Source organism: Mugil cephalus, chromosome 16, assembly GCF_022458985.1.
Source record: "Mugil cephalus isolate CIBA_MC_2020 chromosome 16, CIBA_Mcephalus_1.1, whole genome shotgun sequence".
NCBI classification, from domain to species: Eukaryota; Metazoa; Chordata; class Actinopteri; order Mugiliformes; family Mugilidae; genus Mugil; species Mugil cephalus.
Window position 1 is genome coordinate 3,155,397 of NC_061785.1, and position 23,071 is coordinate 3,178,467.

Genomic DNA, 23,071 nt, shown 5'->3' on the forward strand with positions numbered 1-23,071 from the left:
GTTGTTATGTAACTGGTCCAGCCCACCTGACACTAATTGGGCGGTATGGGGCCCCTGAACTAAAATTATTTCAACACCCCTGGTCTAAAGGCAAAGGATGAATAGATTTCAAATGAACTTATATTACAAAATGAAAATATTTTACTTAAAGAGGACTCTGGGGACATAAAATACTCTGTCAAATAAACTGGCTAAAATGAATACAGCTTTGCCAAAAAAAAAAAAAAAAAATTAAAAAAAGAAACAAAGAAAACAAATGCTGTGTAGCACAGTTAATTCAAAAGTGCTGAGCTGCTGTCTCTAGATTCAGCTGTGGTGGAATTATTCACTAGAGAGTACTAGCCCAAGATAACCTTATCACTTGTGCAACGTGATCCTTTATTTTTTTACCTTTATTTACCCAGGCAAGCAATTAAGACAGTTTCTTATTTATAAATACAGCCTGAACTTAGAGCAAACAGCTCTCTGGTGCTGGGGCTAAAAGTAAAGACAAGGTTAGATAATTTACAAAAATAACAAACAGTTAATAAACAAGTATAATACTATAATAACGGTGGGACATGTTGCAGGATTTGTTTAAAAGCAGTGAATGATGTTAGAATAGATAGTTTAAGGGTGTTTTGTGAGGTGTTCCAGTCATATGCTGCAGAAAATTGGAAGGCAATGCATCCAAAGATGGCACAGGCTTTTGGGATAGTGAGTTTGACAAGTTCACAGAAGGGAGGAAAGGTAGGGAGGTCCAGTCTAGTCTACCGTGTTATACAAGTTGCAGTAGTGAGTTGCAGATGTGAATGAGGGTGGAATAAGATGCCATCCTGTAGATGGTGTCACCATAGTTGAATATAGGCAGGATGGTCATTTCAACAAGTGTGTTTGGCTGAACACGTGAAGGACGTATTATTGCAGCACAGGAAGCTCAGTCGAGCTTTGACTTTTGATTGCAGGTACTTAATGCGGGTGGTAAAGGAGAGAGACGAGTCCAACCAGAGGCCAAGTATTTATTGCAGGTCACAAACTCTAGTTCATAGATATCACCACAGAAGATTTTAGGGGCAATGGCAAAATCATGTTTCCTGTCAAAAACAATGCATTTGGTTTTCTTAGTGTTCAGGAGAAGATGAAGGTGATAAAACTACTACTCAACAGACGTGAGATTGAGTTGTAGTGTAGATGCCACAAAGTGGAGAGAAAGGCCCTTTGAGTATAAGATGGTATCATCAGCATATAGGTGGATCTGGAAAAGCATTCTTGACTACATCATTAATGTAGATGATGGCCCATCAGAGCCAGTCGACTGGTTTGAGTCTAGCTTGTTTTCCATAGATTTAATAATTTTCCAGGAAATTAGTGTCTTTACCTTTAATAACAGCCTAGTGCATTCATTTTTTCACTGCCTAAAACCAAACCAATTGGCAATAGACTGGGAGAAACACGTTTTCTACCATAAGGTGTTCTTCCAGCAGGTCAACTTAATTTAGGACAAGGCAAAATCCATAGAAGTGAAAGTAATTCTGACCCAGTTCACTGCAGCAATGTTGTGGAGAAAGGTTTCTAGGTCAAACGTCTTCAGAGAGTGTTTGGTTACAGTCACAGGTGGATGTTTAACTGAGGAGCTGGAGTGTATGCAGGCAATAGCACAATGATTACTCAGATTATGACTAAAATCCCGATTAATAATTAGAAGATCAATGTGGCAGACGGAAGAGATTTCAGATAATGTCTGGTGGGAAATTTAAGGTTAAGAGTGTCATATAGTTGTGACCATTATCTGTGGGGTTACTCATGTACCAGTTTAGATCACCCTATAGAATAAACGCAGAGGAGATGTGTGGTACCAGAAGTTCACTGAGTATAGTTACAGAGCAGAGTTGGGCAGAGGGTGGTCTACAGCAGGCAGCAACAGAAAGAGGGACACTAGAAGACAGTGTGATCTTTAACACTAGCAGTGCAAGTTGCTTGGGGACAGTCTTTGTCAGTAAAAAAAAGTGCATTGCAGATGTTCTTTGACAAACAAAGCAACACCACCTCTTTTGGTGGCTCCGTCCTGGCAAAATATATAATAACCTGGTATGGAGATGTCAAGGTTGTAAATATTTTTCTTAAGCCATGAAATTGGAATAGCAAGAACATCAGAAGTAACAGTGTGAACCCACGAATTCAGCAGGTCAGGTCTGGGTAACAGGCTGCAGATATTAATATGTAAGAAACCCATAGGCTTGCAATCACAGAAATCATTCATTGACAGGGACAGTACCTGTACCTATAGATGTACCTGAGAGCAGAGCCAAAGTTTACTCTTAGATTGTTTTTTTTTGTTTTTGTTTTTTTGTTATGGTGGATTTGACAGATAATGGAAGTGGGGGTCTATGAACTGCTGCAATAGCAAAAAAGAATACAGTAGAGAGCATAACACAGGAAGTGCAGTCTAAAGTCCGTGGTGGTAGGCTGGACTTTAGACTACTGCCCTAAAACTGGCCTTTGGCGGGCTTGTGCAAATGCCTGCTAGTCTGTGTAAGCCAAAAGGCCATGGGAAATTTTGTGAAAAAAACGTGTCGATACCAGCATAGAAAACAGAGATACTGAAGGAAAAATGTATGCCTTTGGAGCAGGCCCCTCGGCCATCCAAAGCAGTCGGAGTCCTGACCGTTTTTGTGGTTCCTCAACCAAGTGGGTTGAAGCCTTAGGGTTAGGGTTAGGGGTTGCATCAGCCACTTTATGTATATTGTATATTGCCATACGCCATGTCATGTTCTCTTTAGGGTACTTTTTATATACAGGATATATTTTTATTCTTGGTTTATATTTTTATATATGTCTCAATGTTTGCACATTTTTTTGTTTACACTTTTTGTTTACACAGTAGGCCCTTGAGGAAGATAATTTCTTGAACAATACTTTGAGCTGAAATACCTTAAATTCAGTTCAGAGTCGGTTCAGCTCAGTTCTTTCTGAATTGTTCATCTGAATAAGGGAAACTGTTTCCCCTCCTGTGCTTTTCAGCTGGCAGGTTGAAATGAAATGAACCCAAACCCCCCAAAAAACAAAACCTGTCATGAAATATGACTCAGACTCGGACATGTGAATTTAACTTAACATTGACTGCAGTGTTTGTCTCAGAGTCACAAATAAACATCAACTCCACCTGACTGCTTGTAAAGCAACAAACCCCAACACCTCACCAGAACAAGACTGCCCTCTGCTGGTGTGGCTGTAGACATGGTATTAACCAGAATTATGTTTACATCACAACACAAAACCCAAATCAGAGCTACCCAAATAGTATTTTTTACCTTTTTGAGAAACAGAAATATCAATGCTTATCGAAGATCTCAAATCAAATCAAGTACACAAAATACAAACTGCATAGGAAATCTCATTACTCTCTTAAAAGTGGAATAACTCAAAAACTAATTTTAAGTCAATTAATTCACAGCACAGGATATTGCACATCCAGTTCTCTTAAATAACTGCTGCACATACAAAACTCTAGTGCTAGCATGTGACTACATGAACAGAATAAATTTCTACTAATTGTGCTGTGACTTATTAAACAGGAGGTCTACTGCGGATTGTATTGTTGGATTTAACCTGTAGTAAATGTCGTATCAATAAACTGCCACGTTACCAAAGACACAAGACAGCAATGGTATAAATTCTAATGAAGAGGCCTCTTCAAACACTCAACAGAGAAAAAGAGATTTCCAATATTAACGCTCTGCAATCTTCGACCAATCAGTCCATGTTCAATAGAATCTGTATTGTCTGCAGTGTTGGGGGTAACTCTAATCAGATTACTTTTGTCTGTAACACAGTAATGAAGTGCACTACTGTTGATAATGTCAGTAATCACATTACAGTTACGTATCAAAAATGCTCTCATTACTTACACTTCTTTACGGGAGGACCGAAAACACAAATCAAATGTCCCTTTTTCTATGACATGTAGACTTGAATTGAGGAGATGAAGAAGACAAGCAAGAAGACGAAGAAGATGCAACAGAAATGAAAACATAATTTGAGAGCTGAAAATTTGCGGACTATTTTGAATTCGTAGGAAGAACAGACAAGAATGTGGCACTGAATGTAGCTGTGCCCAGGGCAGAAACAGCTATTCACTGCTGTGAACACAACTTCCAACCATTGACTGTATATACTGCTTCCAACATGACCAAAGACCTGCAGCAGTAACATGCTAGCATGAAGCTAGTGGCTGCTAAAGATAATCGGACCATGATGTCACAGAGTAATCCAAAAGTATTGTATCTAGTAGTGTAACTAATTACTTTAGGCAGCAAGTAACGTAAGGGAAGTAAGGCATTACTTTCTCAAAAAGTGACTAGTAATTTGTAATGGATTACTTAAAGGTGCAATACTGCCACCTACTGGGCTGAAGTGTGGGTTAGTAGATTAGAAAAAACAAATGAACAAAACACACTAAATCCTATACATTAACCCTGGTCCCTTCAGGAACCTAATCTGTGTCATCTTTCCTTTTTCCTCCAGGAGGTTCATTACAGTCAAACTTTATTTTAGAATAGAATAGAATATAATAGAATAGAATAGAATAGAATAGAATAGAATAGAATAGAATAGAATAGAATAGAAATCTGTCCCTCAATAGGGAAATTGCCAGAGCCAGAGCCGGCCCTAAGTTTTATAGGAAATTGCTGAAGGCGCCATGGATCTATACAGGGCACATGGAAGGCAACCAATACTACTTTATATACTATTATTTCGGAATATTACTGAAATTTGCTAAATTTGTATGTTGTATGTTCTCATAATGACAATAAAGACTCTTGAATCTTGAAAACCCAGTACAATGGATCTAAAGCATGATAGTCAAAAGTTAGCTGCTGCAGTTCACAGTGAAGTAAATGTCACCATGTCAAAAAGGTCAAAGGAAAAACAGGAAAAACACAGAGGTAATTAGGTGTTAAAAATCAGTGCACAGTGTTTTGTTGCTAGCTAGCTTAATTGGAGCAGAAGGTGGAGAGAGCATAACATTACATGCAGCAAGTGGGCTACTAGCTATAGCTAGTTTACTTTGGGCGTTTTTATAGACATCCAACATTACTCTGGGTAACATGATCCAAAATAATATCTGATTAGAAGATGAATGGAATGCGCCGCACCATAATTATGCCTAGGGTGCCAAAATGACTAGGGCTGAGTCTGCTGAGTGTGAAGAGGGGGGATGCTCAACTGTCATATACTGTCATCTGTCCTGTGGGGGTTGGCGGCAGGGGGTCCATGTAGCACCTCCTGAGTAATGCGGGAGTGACCGGGCCAAAGCTGAAGAAGGCACCCAAGAACTAGGCAGAAGAGTAGGAGAAAGGGCGGGGAAAGCAAGCATCCTAGGCATAGCTGCAGGGGGCAGTAGGGGCGTTGCTCCACCACCATGAGATATACTGGAATTAATGGAGCAAAACATCAGTGAAGGGTGGCTCTAGCTCTAGCTACCCGATTGGAGGTGCATGAGATGGAAATGCCCTGCAGATAGCCCCTACCTGTACTTGCATTTTGTAAGTGCAGCCCAACCATCAGATACAATCAATGCCGCTCTTTCACTCTTACTCTCTAGCCACTCCACTGTAGACACTGACAATCTATCTTGAATTGCGGTATAGAAACACTCTGTCCTGTTCTACCTGTATCTGGATCTTTGGAATTGTTAGTGAGGATCTTTATAATACTGCTCAATATTTGTTTCTGTGGTGGTACAAGCAACTGCCTGTTTAACAGTCTGTGTTTGTAGATTCATGCTAATTTTATTTCCTGCTGGATTCATCCAAGCTGTGCTATGTCAGTATCTCTTTTCTTTGTCTCTCCTTTTGGAGATGTTTAAACCACATACCGTTTCATCATATCAGACGCCAACCAATAAAAAGAAAAAAAAAAAGGTTTTTCAATTTTTATTTTTAGGGATGCTGGGACAAAGTTTAATATGGGCTATACACGCCTATGAAGTCACTCATTGTGGCCAACATATAACACTGACAACCTGCTAACTTGTGAGTTAGCGACTTGGCATGTTGCTATTGACTGTATTTTTTAAATTTCTGTGTCATATCAAACTAGAAAGTCAATAAGCATTAATAAACAGGTTTATTAAGGACAACATTCGATGATGAGGATTTGTCCTGTTATCAGCTGTGGAATGAATTCACTGAAAAATCATGTTTTTACACTGACTGGTGTATTGACCCTTCGCTACCACTAGATGGCAGACTACAGTGTCTCCTTATGAGGACAAAAATATAACGTCCCCATATGAGGACACAGGGCCTCAGGAGGAATGAGGCCTTAGTGCAGGTGTTCAGTTGTTCCTTGTTGCATTGCTCTAGGACACTAAATCAGTCGTGTCTTTAAATTTCCCATGCAATTCACAAAGTGGAGTATTGTATTTCTGCCTCTGACAACCTGACAACAGGTTTTAACTCTCCACAGATTACGTGGATCTTTGTTACAATCCACTCCATTATTTGACCTAATTAATGGCCTAATCCTAATGGCCTATCCGCCTGTAATTTACGATTGTTTACAGAGAAAGAATCCATCAAAAATCACAAATAGTTTAAAATCCTTTATTTCAAAACATGATCTCAGACAAGACAAAGTCAAAATGAACAAAGCACTATTATAAGGGAAAAACCAACACAAAACTGGCATTGTTATAATCCCAGTTATATGAAAAAATAACAAACATTTCAGTGTAGTAAACATTTAAAACATAGATGATTTCAAATTCCATCTGAACAACCTCGTCTCATTTACAAAGCCTGCGTTAAACACACATTAAACAGAGATTTTCATGAACCACAACATTTTATATCCAAAAAAATCCATTCATACACAAGAAAACTAAATAACAAAACATTAAATAGCTCTTCCTTTCAGAGTTTCTGTCTGAATAAACAACTTAAATAAATAATATATTGATTCACTAGAAGCAAGATAAAATCTGGAAAACATATGGCAAACTTTTATGTACATTTTATGTAGTCAGTGACAGACAGGATTGATTTATGGCAACTTGAAATGGATCAGAATATAACTCAAAATATGTACAAGTCAGAGTGGTGAAAGGCTACACTGCAGATATACACAACTGTCATACAGCTTTTACTATAAACACATGGTATTTGTGGAGTAAATAGAGACAGAAAAATCACAGCAACAAAATTTAGTAGGTATTGGTTCTTGGTAAATGTCAACCTCTGTGATTCTGCATCAACTAACCTGTCTTCCATCATCTTAATTGTAGTAATGGTTGGTGTGGCCTTGGCTCCGGCCATACGGGTTATTCTGGAGTTGGCTCTGGGCATATGGCATGATTTCATATTCCTGGTCATCTAGGCTCTGCCATGGAAAAGAAAAAAAGTTTCTTGGTCAGGAAAACACTATTAAAACACACAATGAGGGTTAGGATTAAGGACATACTCACCAAGTTCCTGTCCATCCTGGCATTAGCAAAAGTTGCAGGTGGAGTGCCGGTGACTGCCTGTTTGTTCTTCTGAGAACTTTTCTTTGATAACCTAAAGAGATAAAAGTAGGGTTTATAAAGGGTTCTATACTATTATTTAGTACGTCGACTGATTGACTCTGATGACATCATTACTAAAAAATACAACAGAAAGCAATGAAATCTATATTCTTGACTGGGAAACATGCTGAGAACAGAAAGCTCATGTGCTACATTCTATGAGCTGCACGTTTGCATAGTTTGTATAAAAGCAGGCTGCAACTCAGCACGATCAACCTTCCTAGGTTGTCAACTATTAATGGGGTTGAACTTGAACTGGTCACATCTTATAAATACCTAGGTATTCTGATCGATGAGAACCTGTCCTTTAAATTGCACTTTGATGAACTGGTTTCTAAGCTGAAACTGAAATTGGGCTTCTTTCTTTCTTTCTTTCTTTTTTTTTTTTTTTTTTAGAAATAAAGCATGTTTTTCACGGCAAGTCAGAAAACACAACACAACAATTTTTTTACCCTTTCTGGACTATGGACACCTACTTTTTATGAACGCATTGGATGAGTATTTATGGAACTTGGATACTGTATACCACTGTGCTTTGCGTTTTATTACTGGTTGCAGCTATCGTGTACATCACTGTTCCTTATATGCACTCGCACATTGTCCATCTTTGTATGCTCGTAGACTCTCTCATTGGCTGATTTTTATTTATAAATCTATTCTTGGGCTTCTGTCTACATATTTGTGTCTTTACATGTGTAGAAATCTCAGCCAATATGGCCTACGCTCTCAGGACATCAGGTCTTAAGAGTCAGAACTGATCTGGGCAAAAAGGCTTTTAAATTTTCTGTAACATTTTATATGAAGACACACATACATGCCATGCATATTTAGGTCATAATTCATATGCAACAACTTATTTAATAACTATGAATAAGGGGTAATTAGGAGCGTACATGGTGGAAATTCTCAATTGAGGGTCTAGTAAGAGTAGAATAAGGTCTTGCAGAATAAGGTATTAATTAGTGACTTATAATGACTAACAAATGGCTAGTATGCTACTGATATACATGTTAGTAAGCAGCTAATTAATGGTGAATATGCGTGTCTTAATATAAAGTGTTGCCCCATCCACCTGGAATGGTGTGAAGAAGGACTTGAAATTGACAAATCTTGTATCTCTGGGGAAATTTAAGACAATTGTAAAAGACAGGGAAATACGTTCAATTGGATCCTGTGACTGCATCGTATAATCGTGTAATCCCTCTCTTGTTTTTCTGTGGTGTGTGTCTGTATTTTAATTGTGTTTTATGCGTTTTGATGAAACTGTTCTGTTTTCTGTGCAGCTGTCTTGGCCAGTTCACTCTTGAAAAAGAGGTTTTAATCGCAATCAGTTTTTTTACCTGGTTAAATAAAGAATATATATATGTGTGTGTGTGTGTGTGTGTGTGTGTGTGTGTGTATATATATAACCTTTTCAAGCCTGAACAAACTGTTGGCAATCCGTCACAGAACGCAAATTTTGAATTACTGTAACTGACAGTGAAGTCATGCTTTTGTCTGGAAACCTTTGTGACATCTCTAGACTATAACTAACAGTTTTTAACCAACAAATTCCTCCAAACAACTCTCTCCTCCTGGGGCTCCCCAATCTTGCGTCGCTCCCCAACCTAGAGCCGACAGCGGCGGTCAGTCATTACTGTAATGGCAGCTTTTCTATTCCAGAAAATGCTACTTCCCTGTGTTCAGACACACTTTGAATTACCATAACTCAGCGATGGACAAAATTCAAATACCGCAAGCTTTTTTTTTTGTACTCAGATGGATGTTCATGTTTTAATGGTTTAATAATACTGCACATCATGTTGTTAGATGGGATAGTGTAGCAGATATTTCTCTGAAGCTAAAGTTCTAATAACTTTGTCAAATAGTTGATGTGCAGCCTCCTTCTCTCTGTTACCACAGGACGTTTGGTGAAGTTCTTACTGACTGATGTCCAGAGCATGCCTTTTTTAGGATGTCTTTTCATATGCATTGCAGTAGTACTTTAGTTCAGGACTGACATGTCACAGTAATATGGGCTTCATCTTTAGTGAAGTATTTCCCCACACTTGATGAACCAACAACCCACTGGACTCCTCATCTGTCTTCTAGGAAGCGTCCATGTTGTTATTGTCATGTGATCAGTGACTAGTCAACATGATGCTTAAAGCAGAAACAGCAGTCGACAAACTGACAGGATTTCCAAAAATCCTTTTGTCGAGTATGCGAAAATGAATAATTGAATGTTTGTAAGTGGGTGAATGAATAAGTGAGAATCTCACGAGACGTACACTGCTATCAGGAGGATGAAGGATATGAGCAGCAGTCCACCGAGCACAGAGCCGACAATCACCAGAATCAAAACAGTACCTAAAAGAACAAAATGGAAACATCATTGGTGACATAGACAGATCCTCTAAGGAAGTTCTAATCAGATCAGATCTAAATGTTGGTGACAGATTGTTGTTATGTAATTGTGCTGTTTCTCTCATTCATCGTTAATTATGTGCTGCATACTCACTTTCATTACAGTTAAGACCAGAATAACCAAATGGACAACTGAAAGACAAAGAAAATGACTTTATCATGGATGGATGGATGGATGGATGGATGGATGGATGGATGGATGGATGATAGATAGATAGATAGATAGATAGATAGATAGATAGATAGATAGATAGACAGACAGACAGACAGACAGACAGACAGACAGACAGACACACACACTTACCTGACACACTTAGAATTCTCTGCTTTTTGTCCAGAGGGACAAGCTGCAAAAATATAAAATGTTTAAAAGTCAGTTTGTTCTTTGGTCAAAGGAATATTAACACAAAATCTGAAACTGACAAAAATATTCTCACCACGACAGGCTCTGGTGCTGAAGTCATTTGGAACGTACTCGTTCTTACAGGTGCAGGTGAAAGTTCCATCTCCTGAAAAGCAACTTGCGGTGACTTCATCACATGCGTTCCTCTTACACAGGTCCTCCTCTGTAATTATTAGTTATTTCACTGAAACTCGCTCAAACACGATGGTGACAGATCAAGTTGGTCTTAAACACAATATGCTTTATGGTTTAAAGTGACAATCTATGTCTTCCTGCAATACTCTACACTCACAGTGCATCTCTGAAATGTTGGTTGGTTTGTTTATTTCCATGGAAGATACATTTATGCAATGATCCTTTGCATATTGCAGTGTTGCAGCAGCACACAGTCCAAAGGAGAGTACACACAGAAATAAAGTCACAATTTAAACTAATCTAAAAAATGAGTGGATAAATTAATGTCAGAGTTGCAGATAGAGTAAAGAACATCTCTGCCTGAGAACAAATCAGTCATGAGTATTTGAGTTTTATTCTAAGTCTGATTCTGACTTTTTTTCTATTGAAGTAGTTAATGATTAGATTAAATCCAGGTAACTAACTCACCAGTAAAAGTTCCACCTGCCAGTGAACAGTTGGTGCATTCAGTGGCCTTCTTCACCTCTGCTACAACATCTGATGCTGTGATGTTGGATTCTGGTGAGTAGATGATCTCTATAGTCGCATCAATACCAGGCGACATCCTTAATAGCCTGTTGACAGCTGGCCTGTAGGGACAGAAATCACTCTTAATGATGGTAATTATTAAGTGCAGGAGGATCTGAGTGAACTGGTTCAAGATAGATGGATGGTTAATTCTATACTCCAAACTTACCTCAGTTCCAGCACTATAGATCGAACGTAAGTAGGATCAGATCCCAAACTCTTGTCCAGCTGTGTTTTGGAAGAAAGAAATGTGTCATTTTTGATTACAGTCATCAAAACTGACAAACACAAGACTGTATGGTTTGATACCAAACAGTCAGTGTAACTAAAAGATAGAGAAAATGTATTTTTCACCTCTTGGGTAATAAGGTCTGCAGTCCTTTTGAACGCTGGTGATGCCTTGTCTGACATGCTGTTTTCATATGGTATGTCAGGCGGTTGTATTTGTCCAGGGAAAACTTTGGCTAAAAGAAAGTAGAAAAAACCATAGTAAGTTACGAGATTATTTTAAATATTATCACTGGTAAATTATATTAACAAGGCTGTTGTTCTTTTTGAGAGTTACTAGAGTTGGGGCCACTCCATTGACCATTTATAAAAAAGAAAAACATGACAGCAGAAGTATATTTAATCAGCGCTGACAGGTTTGATTATTTAAAATCCATTTATTTGCTTCTCTAGAGAAGGCTACATAATTTGTGCAGGTCCACTGTTTTAGGTCCTTATAGGAGAAGGCTGACTGTGCAAAGGCAGTGTTGCGTTTAGGAATGCTACGCTGCCTCCTTGAGGTAGCCCTTGTTCATGGGTCAGCTGAACAAAGTGCTTCAGGGGTAGAGGTGCAGCTTAGTGTATGATTTAAAAAAATGAAACTTAAGTGTGCAAACATGATCATATTCTCAAAATTTAGCATCTAGTGTTTTATGAAAATATGACAATGACTGAATCCAGAGGAGGGCCAGACGCATTGCAACAGATCCTACCCACCCAGGCAACACATTGTTTGTACCTCTTCCATCAGGAAAGAGGTACAGGGATATTAAAACAAACAGACTAAGGGACAGCTTCTCATCATCACTTCCCCTATACTGTAACACACTCACACCCCACCCTCCAGCCACATACACTCACACACCTTCTCACACACACACACAAATTTTTTTAAATGTCTTAACGGTCTTCGGCCCTTCTTACTTGTCTGACTTACTTTTACCGTATCAACCCTCGTAAACCCTGAGGCTCAGGGCTGCAGAGACTGTTGATACTCTTAAAAATGGGCTCAAGACTCATCTTTTTAATCAGGGGGTTCTTGATTATGTTTCTAGGTGTAATGTTCTTTGTTTTTACTGGTGTGAAGTACTTTGTGTTGCATCTCCGTAGGAAAAGTGCTATACACATACAAAGTTTGATTGATCGATTGATTCTGCGACTTCTCTGTTTACCTCTACATATATTTATAGACGTTTTAGAAACTCTGAGACAAATGTAGTATAAAATCAGGGGCTGTGACATTATTTATATGAAATCAGTTCAGAAAAAGCACATTAGGTTAAAATTAGCTCAGCGTTTAGACTGGAAACAGGAGGATGTGTAGGTAGCCTAAAACCTGCAATTAAGAGCTTCAGGGAGTCAGTAAAAAAAGAAAAGTTTCTTTTCCAGAAGTTGTAATTAAAAATAATTCCCTTAATCAACACCAGCAAATACTAAAAGCATTTCTACATCCCAAAGATACATTACTGTACAGTGGTATAACACTATTACTTAGTTATGTCATTTAGTTATATCATTTCCTCATGTAGAACCAACCTCATAGTGGTATTATCAAACAAATTCTTACCAGGGTCACAACGATGTGTTTTGTTGTTGTAGTTATCACCAGCCAGACACAAACATACAAAGCCCTTATTGGCTCGAGCCTCACACGTGCTTCCTTTGCCACAAGGGTTTGAAGCACAGGGATCTGGAAAAGAAAAGAAGCATCATGAGAAAACTGGTGTTGTTGTTAAAGAAGCTGTAACCTGTAGATGATGTTGTTGGGAGAGTACCTGGAACTGCTGTAGTAGTACCTGGAACTGCTGTAGTAGCTGGAGTTGTTGTATTTACAGGAGTCGTTGTATTACCAGGTGCCCCTGTAGTACTAGAGGTCGTTGTATTTACAGGGGTCGTTGTATTAGCAGGAGCCTCTGTAGCACTAGGAGTCGTTGTATTAGCTGTAGTTGTATTAGTGTCCATCGCTGCTGTATGTGCAGCTAAGAGAAGATAAAACTTCATTAACTCTGAAGTAAATTCTTTTGCCAGAGAAACATGAAATGATAATACATGTTTATAAAGAGAAAGAACATATAGGCCTATAAATAAGGTGTTCAAGAACCAGTGTTGGAGTTTGGTTGTTTTGATTGTTGTAACAAAAGGGACTGAGGTTGGTCAAAGCAGAGCAATATACTGTAGTGAAAGAGCTAAACCTCAGATGACTTTATGACACCAATAAACTCAACTCCAGGGAAAAACAACTGCATATATGAACTCAAATTATTTAAACATTTCTGAGGATTTCCCAAAATGATGCAAAAAGGAGAAACAAAAACAAATGAGCTTAAATACTATCAAAACTGTTAAAAACAGACTACAACAGATTAAATGATACGTCAATTTATGTACAGTTTTATGACAAAGCAGGATGATTTTATTGGTTTATAGGCTGTGCCCAGCCCTTGACATGACCTAGACATAGAAAAAGGAAGTGAGAAAGCAAGTCAATCTGTTCAGGGTGGTTTTCATTTGTTTATTGTTGTGGCAGCTTATAATTGATGTTTTATTTTGTTTTTTCATGATACTTAGCTAGGCAGCGTATGACTGTATCTACTGTGTGGGTTGCTGTGTGATTCCCATACTGAGGAAAAGACAGTGAATATAACAACCCTGAACTTTTTGAGAAACATACTTTATACAGAAGATCTAAAATATTAAATGAAGAAAGGTGAAGGCTATTAAGCATATTTTCATGTTGCTTTAGACTTAGACAGACTTTAATGATCCATGAGGATGGATGCACAAATAAGGTGAAGAAAAGAAGCAAGGTACTTGCTAAAGGTTGTATTAATCTCATGCTGGTTTTTAAGTATGTAAAGCATTAACCAGACCAGAGACCAAACCTTCTTTGAGTGGAAAGTGACTTCCCAAAGAAAGGTAGGATATGAACAGGTAAGCTGTAAGGTCAGACTATCAACATCAAACTCAAACACTTTTCTGTGACCAAACTGTTGAAAGGCAAAGCTTGTGCCTTTGTCAGCTCAAGTTTTAAATAATGCACATAATTGTGAGTCTGATCTTTGAGTTTGTTTAGAATCAAAACTAGGAAATATTAAAAGGAGAACAGTCATTTTCTGGAATTATCTCTGGATTAGAAATGTCTACAATAATCTGTTATCTTAAAGCCTTTTAAACGCAAGCTGTGTGCTCATTTGATCATGTTAACCCCCAATGCAAACTGTAATAATCCAAAATTTAATTAAAGATGCCAAAATCAAACGAAAAGGATATTTCTCTCAGTTGTAAAGTTTACGTGATGAGGAAGTTTTTGATTGTCTGCTCCCCTTATCATCAACATTAAAGACTTTGCATGTGTAGGATTTAATAAAATCAGGATACTTACCAATAATTGCAACAATTATCCAAAGGACAGAGCAAAATCTTATGTTTTGAGTCATCTTCAGTAAAGGGAGGCACAAAACTCTAGTGTATGAAGCTTCAGTGCTGCACAACCTTTAAGGATGAGAGTTCAAGTGTCTTGGACGGTGGTTTTAATTTTTAGCCACCCCTTTTAGAGTGGTACAGTGCACGCATATTTCCCTGTGTCCTGTAACTGAACTTAAAATCAGTTATAAATTATATGAGTCATTTTATAACTCTGTCTGGGGAGAATAATTGCACAATATTTTATAGCTGGAGATCATACTTGTTCCTTGTTCCTTGTTCCGTGTCAAGTTCCTTGCTTGTGATTTATACATAAAATATATAGTTACTGAATTGAAGACAAGGGGAAAAATGACCATGCACCTGTTACTTTAAGCTATGCTTATGTCAGGTTATGTGGTTGATACGAGTGCCTGTCAAGTTTAATTCATTATTGGTGGAACCACGCAATAAAGAAATGCTATTGACGTAGTAGTACCTGGAGCTGCTGTAGTAACAGGAGCTGCTGTTGTATCAGGAGGGGTTATAGTACCTGGAGCTACTGTTAGAGCTACTGTAGTACCTGGAGCTGTCGTGCTACCTGGAGCTGCTGTTGTCTCTGTTGTTGCTGTTGGTGTTGTTGTCTGTGTTGTTGCTAGTGTCCCTGTTGTTGTCTCTGTTGTTGGTTGTGTTTTCATCGCCGCAACTGTATGTGCAGCTAAGAGAAAATAAACCTTCATTAATCCTGAAGTAAATTCCTTTGCCAGAGAAACACGAAATGATAATACATGTTTATAAAGAGAAAGACACATTAGAACAACATATAGGCCTATAAATAAGGTGTTCAAGAACCAGTGTTGGAGTTTGGTTGTTTTGATTGTTGTAACAAAAGGGACTGAGGTTGGTCAAAGCAGAGCAATATACTGTAGTGAAAGAGCTAGACCTCAGATGACTTTATGACACCAATAATCTCAACTCCAGGGAAAAACAACTGCATCTATGAACTCAAATTATTTAAACGTTTCTGAGGATTTCCCAAAATGATGCAAAAAGGAGAAACAAAAACAAATGAGCTTAAATACTATCAAAATTGTTAAAAACAGACTACAACAGATTAAATGATACGTCAATTTATGTACAGTTTTATGACAAAGCAGGATGATTTTATTGGTTTATAGGCTGTGCCCAGCCCTTGACATGACCTAGACATAGAAAAAGGAAGTGAGAAAGCAAGTCTATCTGTTCAGGGTGGTTTTCATTTGTTTATTGTTGTAGCAGCTTATAATTGATGTTTTATTTTGTTTTTTCATGATACTTAGCTAGGCAGCGTATGACTGTATCTACTGTGTGGGTTGCTGTGTGATGCCCATACTGAGGGTGTGATGCCCATACTGAGGATGAGACAGTGAATATAACAACCCTGAACTTTTTGAGAAACATACTTTATACAGAAGATCTAAAATATTAAATGAAGAAAGGTGAAGGCTATTAAGCATACTTTCATGTTGCTTTAGACTTAGACAGACTTTAATGATCCATGAGGATGGATGCACAAATAAGGTGAAGAAAATAAGTGATAAAATTTTATCTCCTAAGTGTCCTGTAAGATGAGGTTGGTAAATGCTATTTTTCATGTTCATTAAGAACTTACAATATGGTTTAAAATGAAGTGAAGACAAAAACTATGACCATAATCCTGATATTGATGTTTAAGAGGTTTCACATTGAATTGTATCTTAGTTCAGATTTTACTTTTATTTAAAAAAAAACAAACAAACAAAAAACAAGCAAATACAGTTTCTTAATATCTTGATTGTAAACAATAAGGGTTTATATAGTCATGCAGGCCAGGTTTTGATTCTGCTGGAAACTTCTTTGGATTCTGGAAACAAGAACTGGGCTTTCTTCCAGACGAGGGAAATGGCGAGTCACTAGAAATTCTGATTGCTTGAATCATCAGAGAGAGAGAGAGAGATTACTCATCTTTCTTCTTTGCAGAAGTTCACCGGTGTAGTAGGAGGATTTGACATAACATCATTCTGATGTTGACTTGTTAGAAATAGGGTGCACCCAGAAGAACAAAATACACACAGTGGAGCTTGGATAAACTCTAGGACTACAAAACATTTCAAACTTAAAGGATCCAACTGACAAAACTGTATGACTCAACTGAAACTATGTTGCAGAACTATAAATTGTTTCAATTATTGGAGTGTTATGTTCATGTTAATTATTTCATAAGAAAGAATTTATGTGTTTTCATTTCACAGAGATGCCGGCTGTGTTTTGACGAGCCAGCCTGGACATAAACTACTGAATTGGCTACCGTGAACATTAACTTCAAACAAAAATCGATATTATTCAGAAACAGTCTGTCAAAATTCCAAATGCTAGTCAGTGGGGGAGGAGAGGGATGAGATGCAGATTTCCTGAAACAATATGGTTCCATCCAACTGACAAAACTATATGACTCGACTGAAACTACATTGCAGAACTATAGATTGTTTCAAGTACTGGAGTGTTATGCTCATGTTAATTGTTTCATAAGAAAAAACTTATATGTTTTCATTCCTAAGTGATGCCACCTGGTAAGCTGTAAAACCTTATACAAACACACACACATATATATATATATTTCCTTCATAACTTAACATAACTTTAAACTTAGGCTCCTCCCTCTGCGATCTGCAGTCTCTGGTCTTTCTAACTGACTGCTGCACAGCACTTTAGCTCCACAAATCTAGACACTGGTCCACTACTCAGCTAACTAGTTAAAGCTTACTTTTGGTCCTCAAACATTACAGGTAGGTAAGCAGTGTTACAAGAGCCAAACACCATTGTGGCAAACTGTGATTACCCTGACACCAGATATGTGCGCTGCAGAAGGTCTAAACGCATGATAGCATGCACCATTCCAAACACGTAATACACCAAAATGGCGGGGAGAAACTCATCTGAAAGCCTCTGTCAGGCATTGCCACCTAAATGAAACACAACCTTTGCTGTTTTGTGATTAAAAAAAGTTATATTCCAGCTCCAAAATACGCTGCTAACTCCTTCTCCTGACTGTGTCAGTTTGATTGCCATAGTAAATTTGAGCATGCTATTCCATTCCCCAGACTCTGATTGGTCGATAGAGGTGTCACTTAAGACCGAGGCCTGAGATTCCCACTGAACTTCAGAACATTGTCCAGAGGTAGAGAAGACCACTACTAATAACTGGATGTGAATGGAACTTAAGAGTGGACCTTGATAAGCAGCTCGAGTTCCCAGCAGAGATTGCTACATCTTGTCTGAGACCAGCTCACTGTTCCTTGTGAGGGAGGAATGGACGCAGTGGAAAAACAAAGGACAAATACACCCAGCAGTTGAGTGAGATGAGGTGGGATGGTCGACTGTCATCTGTCCTGTGGAGGTAGACTGCAGGGGGTCTATTGGAACATCCATCTAGCACCTCCTGAGAAATGTGTGAGTGACCGGGTGTTGTTCCACCACTGTGAGATGTACTGGAGCGAAACATCAATGAAGGATGGCTCCCACCTGAAGACCCTGACACTACCCTACTGGCACTGTTGGAGGTGCATGAGATGGAAATGCCCTGCAGGTAGCCCCTACCTGTACTTACATCTTGTACTGCCCTTCTGTCAGATGCAATCAATGCCTCTCTTTCCCTGTAACTCTCTAGCCACTCCACTGTGTACACTGACAAATTATCTGATAGTTCTTTCATTGATCGTTATCTTGAATTGCAGTTTATAAACAGCCGCTCTTGTTCTACCCATCTCTGAATCTTTGGAACCATCAAGTGACGATCTTTATAACACTGCTCAATATGCCTTTCTGTGGTAGTACCTGCAAACACCTGTTTAAATTTTTCTTGCAATGTTTTATATTAAAATCTACAGACTGCGGCACAACCAGTGAGGAATAACTAAGGACGGCATAGTCAAAATATATCTTATGTTGTTTAAACACATAATTCCTGCTTTTGCATTCCCAATCCACCCAAAACTTGATTTTGCTCCCACATATGCATTCCACATATGACATGCACACACCAGACAATCACACACTTAGGACACACCCAGGAGGGCTGAGTTCAAACAGGGCTTCTGAGCCCCTGCAAATATGTTACGTAAAATGTTCTGGGGGTGTTCTAAAAGCTCCAACAAGCTCCAACACATGTTCTTATTCTTTTGTCGTTGAGCCTGCTCTACATCCAGCTTTTTAAGATGGCACTCAGCTGCTGACATATAGGCAATACAAACGTAGTCTATATTAGACCTCATAAAGACATATAAGTCACTCTTGTTGCTCCCCAATCTTGTCCTGCCAGACACCTCAAAAGGTTTGTTGATGTGTTGGTTCCATGTTAATTTTTCATCAAACATTACTCTTAAGAATCTATTGACATGAACAGGCTCAAGCATTTGGCTATATACTGTAATTTCAGTGATATATTTTTTGGGTTTTTGCTGTGATAGTTTAACCACCCTTTCAATTGCAACCTGGAGTTTCTCATTGTCATGATTCTGTCTTTTATTTCGTGATCACATGACTTTGAGTTTCCTGTTTTATTTTGTTTAGTTTCATAACTTCCTGTCTGTTGTGCCTCATGTTTCTGTCTTGATGTCTGTCTGTGTCTTGTTTTGTGTTCCTGTTTTATTTTGCTAAGTAGTTGATTTCCTGTCTGTTGTGTTTCCTCATGTGTGATTGCTTATTGGTCTTGTGTTGATTATCCTCATACCACGTGTGTCTTGTCAGCCCTTAGCCCTCTTGTGTATATATGCCTTGTCCTTTGTTCTCTGTCGCGTCGTTAATGTTTTCTGGTGTTACATCCCTGCATGTCATCCTTATGTTCCTCCTGTGAGTTTTTGCTGTATTGAGTTCTGTAATACCTGCCTTGCCTGCAGCGTCTTTTGTTGGATTTTTGTTAGTTTTCATTAAATATATTTTGTTTGAAAACCCGGCCTCATCTTTAGTCTTGCACTTGGGTCCTCACTTTAACACCTCCTCCAAACCTGACACTCATGGATCTATTCCAAATTCCAGCCCCTCATCCATAATGTCCTATTATTGACACAGCGTCCTTAAAAGTACACAATTGCCCGCAGTTTTGCCAAAAGTAATTTACTACTATAAACATTTACCTTTGAAACATAAGTTAATGAGCCTAAGGTGTCTTTATTTTTTATATTGATCTGAAGTTCTGGGGCAGCTGGGGCTCAAGATTTCATCTCCATATTCTTTCAGGATAAGAACCCTTTGTTAAAGTTAAAACGTTACAAAGCATATGTAGTTTTCCTTGTAATTTTCAGTCATTTTTGTAGTGCCCAGTCTTTATATGTGCACCCACTTTGAGTTTGTTTGACTTAATTTCCCCCAACTTTTATACCTCTTTTCATATTATTTTACTGTCTCTTTCCTTCTCATCACAATTGTTATGGCTGCTGTTTGAGTGTGTGCGTCTGGTGAGTGATTTCAGGTGTGCTGAGATGGAGGCGAGCCCACCAGCAGCATCTCATCCTGCAATCACCTCAGTGTACTTCCACTCAGCCCTGCCTCACTTTGCTGCCAGATTGTAGCCACTGTTCCGTCAGTACACTGCTCGACTCTAGCTCCTAGACCAAGCCTTGAGATAAGAGACACGTTTTTTGACTTGTTTCTCTGTTTCAGCACCCCCCCACCTGCGCAACTATCCAGACCCGCTCTGCTCCACCAGTCTCCACCTGAAACCCCCCAGCCTGTTCCTGTATCAGCCTGCCCCCCTCCAGGGACACCCTGGACCCTGACCTTGTCTTCCCTTTGAGACAAGAAATAAAACTTGTTAAATTCCAAAAAAAATCAGTAATCAGTAAAAAATCAGTATCGAACAACTAGCACACCTGATTATCAATGAAGATAATATAAAGGGGATTACATAGTTTTAAATTGCAGAACGAGTTCAAATGGCCAGTAGATGGCATCAAATATCTAGGCATTCATATACCACCTCCATTAGAAAAACTATACGATTTCAATTACAAAAGTCTAATCCAAAACATTAGTAAAGACTTGGACCGATCAAGTCAATATTGCCTCTACTGGGCGGCATTGGGAGTGTCCAAATGAATGTGCTGCCTAAATTACTGTATCTGTTTCAAATGTTACCTATTGACATCACTAACAATACATTTGTTACAGTGGACAAGCTAATTTCAATATTTATCTGGCAAAGAAAGTGACCAAGAATCGGACTTAAAATATTACAGTTACCTAAAGCAAAGGGTGGGCTCAAACGTCCAAATTTGAGATACTACTTTTGGGCTGCACAACTAAAACCATTAATAATATGGATTCAGGATTCATCATGTACAAGCTGGCTCGATATTGATATTATTGCCATTCCTAGATACCCATTTAAGTAGAATAAATATAGGAGACTGGACCAAAATCATGTTAAAAATATGGAAGACAATAAAATCTACATTTCGTTTGTCTAAAACAATTTCAGTCCTTACAAATATTGGATACATAATGATTTCGTGCCCTCTGACATAGATACAGGTTTCAGAAAATGGCCAAAGCAGGCCTTACCAACATACATCAAGTCTACGATGCTCGTACCTTCAAATCATTTGCACAGCCAGTGGAGAAAATTAAGCTACCAAAAACGGATTTTTTCAGGTACCTACAGTATAAGGGATCTCTTATTAAAACACAGTGCTAGTTATAGAATTGTTGATAAAAGTACAAACAAGACAATAGGATAAGAACTTAATAAGCTATTGCTACCAAATATTTTTGGGCATGAACTTGAATAATACTGTACAGATTAAAGAGAGATGGGAAATTTAAACTAGAGATATGTACTGAAGCACATCTAGTAACTAATTCCAATGTGTGGAGGGAATTTAAATGGAAGGTAATCATGAGGAATTATGGCTAAATTTCACATTACATACTCACATAAATGCTGGTGAAATTGTGGCCCACACATTGGCAATCACATCCACATATTTTGGTCATGCCCGAAACTGGGAACATTTTGGGAACAAGTGTTTGAAACACACACAAATGAAGTATTCGATGGAAATATTACAATGGACAATGGACCCGATGGTGTCACTTCTATGTCTATTACCAAAAGATATCAAAGGAAGAGACACTTTAACAGATACTGCTAGCAACAGCAATTAAATGCATTACAATAAGGTGGTTGAAACCTGACCCATGGATGTAAAAAAATGGAGGAAATATCTATCTGTCATTGCAGTCTCTGTCTCCCTTGTTGTGTCATAATTGTATCATGTCCCTACAAGCACTACATCTTATTGAAAACCTTAGAAAGCAGTTGATATGATCAATAGGATTCTGTTTGTATAATTTTGAATGAAAACTGAAACTAATTTAAATATATATATATATCGTATGCTTCGCCTATATCAAAAAAGACTGCCACAACCATTCCCTTTTGCATTCCTTTTTTTATCTCTGACTTTAGGCACAAAATGTAGTATTGTATTTCTTCCTCTGACAACCTGACAACAAGTTTTAACTCTCCACAAAATACATGAGTCTTTCTGTTGTTGACTCAAGCTCCTGCGTGGAGATCCTGTCTGCCCAGTTCCCCCCTTGAGTGGCTGATCCATCAAAAATCACACATAGTGTAAAGTCCTTTATTTCAAAGCATGCTCTCAGTCAAGACAATTTTTCATTCAAGTCAAACATTTCAATGAAGTAAACGTTTAAGGGGAATAGTTGATTTTAAATTCTATCTGAACAGCCTCACCTAATTTACAAAGCCTGTGTTAAACGCACATTAAACATAGATTTCCATTAAAAAAACAGAACATTTTACAGGCCAAAAAACAATTACTTGTAAATTCATAGACAACAAAATAACAACAAATGACATTAAACAGATCCTCCTTTCAAAGTTTCTGTTTCCATGTAAATAAACAACTTAAATGAATAATATATTGATTTACTGACAGCAAGACAAAATTTGAGAAACATATTGCAAACTACATTTTATGTAGTCAGTGACAGACAGAATTGATTTATGGCAACGTGTAATGTATATAACTCATAACTGTACAAGTCAGAGTGTGAAAGGCTACATTGCAGTTACACACAACTGTCGGAATTGTATTTATATAGCAACTATAAATGGATAGTATTTGTGGAGTAAATTGCAGAGACAAAAAAAAATGTCAACCTGTGGTTTTGCATTAACTAATCTGTCTTCCATCATATTAATTGTAGTAATGGTTTGTGTGGCCTTGGCTCTGACCATACGGGTTATTCTGGAGTCGGCTCTGGCCATATGGCGTCATTTCATCTTCCTGCTCGTTCAGGTTGTG

At 38.2% G+C, this 23,071-nt stretch overlaps 2 protein-coding genes across 2 annotated transcripts in view; both read right to left on the reverse strand.

Annotated features, from left to right (window-relative positions):
* Positions 1 to 6,573: 6,573 nt before the first annotated feature.
* Positions 6,574 to 14,879, reverse strand: LOC125022363 (mucin-13-like). Its single transcript, XM_047608988.1, has 12 exons — positions 14,707 to 14,879; positions 13,100 to 13,303; positions 12,892 to 13,014; positions 11,412 to 11,521; positions 11,227 to 11,285; positions 10,959 to 11,119; positions 10,390 to 10,518; positions 10,257 to 10,299; positions 10,047 to 10,084; positions 9,817 to 9,895; positions 7,448 to 7,538; positions 6,574 to 7,362 (listed from the first exon to the last, which is right to left on the reverse strand). The coding sequence occupies exons 1-12, from the start codon at positions 14,759 to 14,761 to the stop codon at positions 7,258 to 7,260; spliced, it is 1,197 nt and encodes a 398-aa protein (XP_047464944.1). The 5' UTR covers positions 14,762 to 14,879; the 3' UTR covers positions 6,574 to 7,257.
* A 7,491-nt stretch (positions 14,880 to 22,370) lies between these two features.
* The window catches only part of LOC125022361, a 123,108-nt gene continuing 122,407 nt past the window's right edge, over positions 22,371 to 23,071 (reverse strand). Inside the window, exon 25 of the mRNA XM_047608983.1 lies at positions 22,371 to 23,053. Within this exon, the coding sequence (XP_047464939.1) occupies positions 22,964 to 23,053 (90 nt within the window). The 3' untranslated portion in view covers positions 22,371 to 22,963. The remainder of the gene's footprint in view (positions 23,054 to 23,071) is intronic.

Excerpts from the sequence above, each read along its gene's own strand:
- LOC125022363 (XM_047608988.1), bottom strand. The coding sequence starts at position 14,761 with ATGACTCAAAACATAAGATTTTGCTCTGTCCTTTGGATAATTGTTGCA. Across the intron at positions 13,304-14,706 it reads GATAATTGTTGCAATTATTG|CTGCACATACAGCAGCGATG; the intron begins GTAAGTATCCTG and ends ATCTTCTCTTAG. Across the intron at positions 10,300-10,389 it reads CAGCACCAGAGCCTGTCGTG|CTTGTCCCTCTGGACAAAAA; the intron begins GTGAGAATATTT and ends ATATTTTTGCAG.